Below are 5738 nucleotides of genomic sequence, written 5' to 3'. Positions count from 1 at the left end.
AGCGGACTGTGACGCTTTGTTGAAGTATTGATTTCTCATTTGGAAGGAAACCAGCAAATTTGTCATCCTGTGACGTGCTTTGAAGTTTCACCATTTAAAGGTAAATCTGCGGGTGCCCTTTGGGACCCTTGTGAGTGTGGCATAATCCCTGTGCCATGCCTCCATTTACATTTTGTAGTACTTCCTTCCCTCTTTGGAACTCATTAGGTTTCTCCTTTCCTTTATTTTTACAGGCTTGGAGGTTGTTTTCCTTTTACCCTCTTGGGTGCCTGAATCTACCCTTTCAACAGGGTGTGGAAGAGATTAGTGGATGCTTTTAAATTTATCCCCTGAAGAATGTTCGCCTGAACTGGGCAGTTAAGAACAGAAACATGTTGGGATGCTTGTTGTTTTAGTGACACATTGAGATTTTTTTTGTGTGTTATGTGATATCTTCTGTGTCGTATAAATAAGTTATCTGATGTTTTATATTTGTTTTATATTTGTTTTTTAATGTCTAGTACACTGTGTTAGGTGAGGGTAGTGTTTTTTGTTTAAATTCAGTTTGAATTATTTGAATAATAAACTTGTTATACATTTGTGTAAATCAGTTATAGCAGACGGTCCATTTTTTCAGGACTAGTGATGCTGGAAAACCTTATAGAGTTCCTGTGTGAGGGGGTTGGAGGCAAGTAAACAACACGTATCATCTTGCTCTTTATTGTATTACATATATCTATATCCCCGTTGGTGGAGTAGGATGTTTTCATGTTAATAGGGATTCTTTATACCTATTTAAACATATTACTTATAGTGATAATACATAAGTAAGAGGGAAACAACACCCTGGCAACATCTTGTTGCTCGATGTTCTTACCGAGAGGCCTAATTGCCCCACCTGGGCAATCAAGGAAGACGAGCTTCCAACAGCGTTTCACTCGCGGTGGACATTCACGGCAAAACCGAAATCAGTTCCTTCTTCGTATATCACTCAAAAAGCCTGTAGATAATACATATTATGCACTGTTACTCACGTGCAGGGCAACCAACAACTACAGCCTATCATCAAACTAGTGCGGTTAACATCTCGAACTCCGCCACAATGACTAACTCGTAGTTACCTGGTTCTGAGTTACGAAGCATGTAGTCCTCATTCAACGTTAACAGGGGTAGTAGTTTGTAATCCTCCCCCGCTGAATTGATACTGAAACGGAGTTCAAAGTTACTAGAAGAAACATGTGATGGTCTATGAGTATACCTTGGCAAAACAAGAGGTCCTACGGGGTAATATCATATGGGAGTACATCCGAGAAAAATCTTAATGAATACCTGTAACCTCCAGCGAATCTCGAAGGCTTATGGTTTCACCACTCATTTGTAATATCTTTTTGACAAACTCGCTTCACTTCAGTTCTTTCCACAAAGCAAGCAATGGAACCGAAATGACTGCAAAGTCGTAATAACACAAAACGAACATGACTCCCCTTTATTTGCGCTATAACAACAATCTAGCCAACACGGACTGGGAGCATAATCATAGTGGATACACAATGCATCAGAATCATGTGCTGGGTTCCCTTCAAATAGCATACGAGGTAGGGGAAAGGCAGCAGGAACAGGGTTTTAGCATGAACATCGCCTACACAAGACTGAGAAGACATGCTAGTGAAGGTAATTTGTGAATAAAGCCATATTTTATACCCCTGAACCCACACACTTTTGACAGATGTCCCCTTATGGAGTGAGACAACTCACCCACCAGGCCTGCTTCCCCCACCCACCAAGCACTTCCCTCACCCAAGTCCCCTTCCACACCCAAAAACAAAAGTATTTCTTTTCACCAACATTAATGACTCAAAAGGTTGATATGTGTGCCATATTTTATAACTCAATGACGTATTCATATTTTTCATTGGTGACTCGAGTATTGGAGTTAAAATAAAAATACATGTTTCTGTTGCAACTTTACAAAATACTGCTCTTCCAATCGTCTTATCAAGTTGGTCAACATAGGGAGACATCATTACACCTTGAAAATATTTGGGGTTACATAACTGCTACGGTTGACATGGACAGAAAGACACGTATTTTAATCAAGAGGGAAATGACTAAATCATACAATTCTGAAAATCAATTAAACAAACATTCGGAAGAGGCTCACTAAATAGGATGTGATGAAAGCAGTTCATAAAAACATAATTTACCATGTAACACAACTGCGAAAAGAGGCAACCACAGCTTTATTTCACAAGAACAAGCGAGGTACGATTTGGCTGTCCAACTTTACAAAATGATGTCACATACCACTTTAGGAGAGCCAACTTTATAAAATGGTAGCACCGGACACTTTAGACGTGGGTAAAATGGTTGGGTCTTGGAGGTGCGTACTTTCCGCGTTTACTATCTACACGACCAGATTGCCTGACGCTAAAATGGCACTCGGCCGCATGACACAACCCCGCCCCTGCTCTTAGGGGTTTACTATATGCATGGCCAGATTTGCCTGACGATAAAATGGCACACGGCGCGTGACATAGCCCCACCCTTGTGTGGTGGAGCATTCAAGATCTTTCTGGTAAATGGTATAATGTAAGTGTGGGTTTGTGGTATACCTACGATAACTATCAGGCTTTCACTTGAGCTGCCCACCGCTCTCCAATTCGTCCCCCAAGCCGTGTAACCGGTCAGTTCAGTACTATACGCCCACGCGCATCTTCCCAACGAAAGCGGGTTTCACGTCAGACGTGGGTATGTCAGCGTCAGCATCCTGCTGCCGCCAGGGACAGGGTTGTTGTGGGCCGCCGTGGTCCTCCTACATGAGGGACGCGGCCACTCCTAACATGGGCAACACATAACATGGCAGCCGTTCTTGCATTGCTGCTGTGTCTCCTGACGCCTTGCGGAGGCCTCGAGAGGATATTTCAGACGTCCGAGATCACAATCCCCCGGAGACTGCTGCCTAAGGTCGACGACAGCACGGACTCCCTGCTCTACGCCATCACCTTCGGCGTCGAGAAGCACTTCATTTACCTAGAGAAGCAGAGCTTTATCCCTGCGGACTTCAGGCTGTACCTCAACGGGCGGCTCCACACCTCGCCCCGAGACCTGCAGCCTCTCAAGAGTGACTGCTACTACCAGGGTTATGTGTTGGACAGCCCCAGCTCTGCCGCCACGCTTATGGCATGCAACGGCCTGAGGGGGCTGGTGGAATTCTACAACGTCAGCTATGTCATCGAGCCATTCCTTTTCATGCATGATTTTAAGCACCTGCTCCATCGATTGAGCATCATGGGCAAGGATGACTTGCTCTTTACAGACAGTGATACTGACCCACTCAGCAACCGGACCGTGCAACAGCATATTGCAAGCCACGGGCATGCGGCAAGACCAGTGGGTCAGATGCTTCGTTTCATTGAAATGGCCATGTTCGTAACCAAGGACTTATACGATAGCTTTGGTTCAAGCCTGTCAACTATAACAAACAACATGGTCCTGTTGGTCAGCTACCTCAACACCAGGTTTATCCCCTTGGACATACGCATCTTCATGGTCTCGCTGGATGTCTGGACTGATTCTGATCAAGTGGACCTTGTGAACGGCACCACGTCTAAGAAGCTGGATAGGTTTTTGGCTTGGATCCATTGGAATTGGCCCAAACCGATTAGTTATGATATTCCAGTCCTATTCTCTTATGACTCCAGCATGGGTCGTGGATTGACGTTTTTTGGGGGAATGTGTTCCCAACGAAATGGAGCGCTGATAGTTTATCCGAGGGATCAAGGGATTGATAAATTCTCAGTACTAGTTGCACACATGTTGGGCCATAACATAGGATTAATGCATGACAATTCCAGAGACTGCCAGTGTTCAGGAAGTGCATGCATTATGAATACAAACATTGGCAATGTGTTTGGGGCAGCTACATTTAGTAGCTGCAGCATAGCAGATTTTGCAAAATTCATTTCTGCCTTTGGGGCAACCTGCATTCTGAAAGAACCAGTTGTTAGGGTACCATTCAATCCCCGAATCTGTGGAAACAAGATATTGGACGATGGGGAAGATTGTGACTGTGGCACAGCTGTGGAGTGTTCAGCTGATCCCTGCTGTGAGAGTAATTGTAAACTGAAAGAGGATGCTCAGTGTGCATGGGGAGCATGCTGTACGAACTGTCAGGTCCTTCCTGAAGGCACCCTTTGTAGAGAAGCAGATGATGAATGTGACCTCTCCGAGTATTGCAATGGGATATCAAATGTTTGCCCAGATGATTTCTTTCAACAGAATGGAAATGCATGCAGTGATCACAAATGGCACTGTTACAAAGGAACATGCCGAAATCCAGATTCGCAATGTAAAAAACTCTTTGGAGGTGGCTCGCATGCAGCAGATACTTTGTGTTTTGTTCAAGCTAACGTTCAACATGATAGGTTTGGAAACTGTGGTTCTGATGTTAAAGGTTCGTATTTTGGGTGCACAGCTGAGCACGCAATGTGTGGAAAGCTGCAGTGTGCGTATATGAACCGCTTGCCATTGATGTCTGCAAAGGCACCCATAATTTACTATTCTCCTAAATCTTCTATTTGCATGTCTATAGATGTATCACGGAACTCGGATTTCAGGGATACAGCTTTTGTTCTGGATGGCACAAAGTGTGGTGATGACAAGATATGCGTAAAACACAAGTGTGTTCAAATTTCGACTCTGGAAAAGTCATGTTCTGAAGATAGTACATGCAGTGGACATGGACTATGCAACAATAAAGGCAACTGCCACTGTTTTCCAGGTTGGGCACCTCCAACCTGTATAGGCAGCGGAACTGGGGGCAGTATAGATTCAGGCAGCCCAAGGGTTGAGTTTGAAAGCGAAAATGATGACTCAGATTATCCACTTATTATAGGCCTAAGCATTGGCCTTCCATTACTTTTTGTAATTATTGTGACTGTACTGATAAAAAGCGGCACCTTTAAATGCGCAAGGAAATCTGAAACCTATGAGTCGGATAGTGAAGGCCGGGCTAATAGCACGACTCGCAATTCTCCAGCAAGCTCATATCGCTCTGTTTAACAACCAACTAAAACATAGTACTCCATACAAAACAATTAAAGTAACTAGAGGTTGGGATGATGATGATAAATACTTTGAAAAAACTGCTTGTTTTGTGTTTTTTTCCAACCATTTTGCAAAGGCTTTATTATACTTCATTAGTTGTAAAGTTACCCATGATATCCAGAGCACTGCATTTTTTGGGGGGACAAATATCAAGACCTATGGATGGAGCTGTTTCATACCTTGTCCTTCCATTATTCGATAATCGGCCTGTAAAAGTAGCTTTAAGAACATGCTACTAGTCTTCTTGTGGTACCAACTTAGTTAACAATGTTTCTTTTCAGTTTATCTTCTGCTACCCTGTTTTCAGTCCAACTATCTATAATATCGCAGCACCAACACGCATGATTCTCAAACCATTTATCCCATCTCAGAACTGTTAAGCAGTGTTGGAATGAATCAGCCGTTAGTCAGTTGAATTATAACACATTTTATTTAATGAACTCACTGACCCATCTTTTTTATCCTGCCACCTAAATTCTAGCCCAAAAGGGTAGATCTTTAGGAAATTGTCTCTTGGTTTATTCTTCAGGGAAAGAACCTGGAAATCTTTTTCTCATTGCTTGTGATTTGTTATGGTCGTTTCTTATATGACTGGCTTCTGAGCCTCCCAGTACGTATATTTGTTTTTGTTTGCGCATATATTTTCTGGCTTT

The 5738-nt window shown here is 43.2% G+C and overlaps 1 protein-coding gene across 1 annotated transcript; it reads left to right on the top strand.

Moving 5' to 3' along the window:
* Nucleotides 1-2597: 2597 nt before the first annotated feature.
* On the top strand, nucleotides 2598-5123 carry LOC138504853 (disintegrin and metalloproteinase domain-containing protein 9-like). Its single transcript, XM_069625284.1, has one exon. The coding sequence runs from the start codon at nucleotides 2836-2838 to the stop codon at nucleotides 5038-5040; it is 2205 nt and encodes a 734-aa protein (XP_069481385.1). The 5' UTR covers nucleotides 2598-2835; the 3' UTR covers nucleotides 5041-5123.
* Nucleotides 5124-5738: the final 615 nt, after the last annotated feature.

This window comes from Ambystoma mexicanum, chromosome 11 (assembly GCF_040938575.1).
Source record: "Ambystoma mexicanum isolate Mex_15411 chromosome 11, UKY_AmexF1_1, whole genome shotgun sequence".
NCBI classification, from domain to species: Eukaryota; Metazoa; Chordata; class Amphibia; order Caudata; family Ambystomatidae; genus Ambystoma; species Ambystoma mexicanum.
The sequence above is the reverse complement of the archived record's forward strand: the minus strand, read 5'-3'. Positions and strand labels throughout refer to the sequence as shown.

What these genes read in the sequence shown, in the direction of transcription:
- LOC138504853 (XM_069625284.1), top strand. Translation starts at nt 2,836, where the DNA reads ATGGCAGCCGTTCTTGCATTGCTGCTGTGTCTCCTGACGCCTTGCGGA.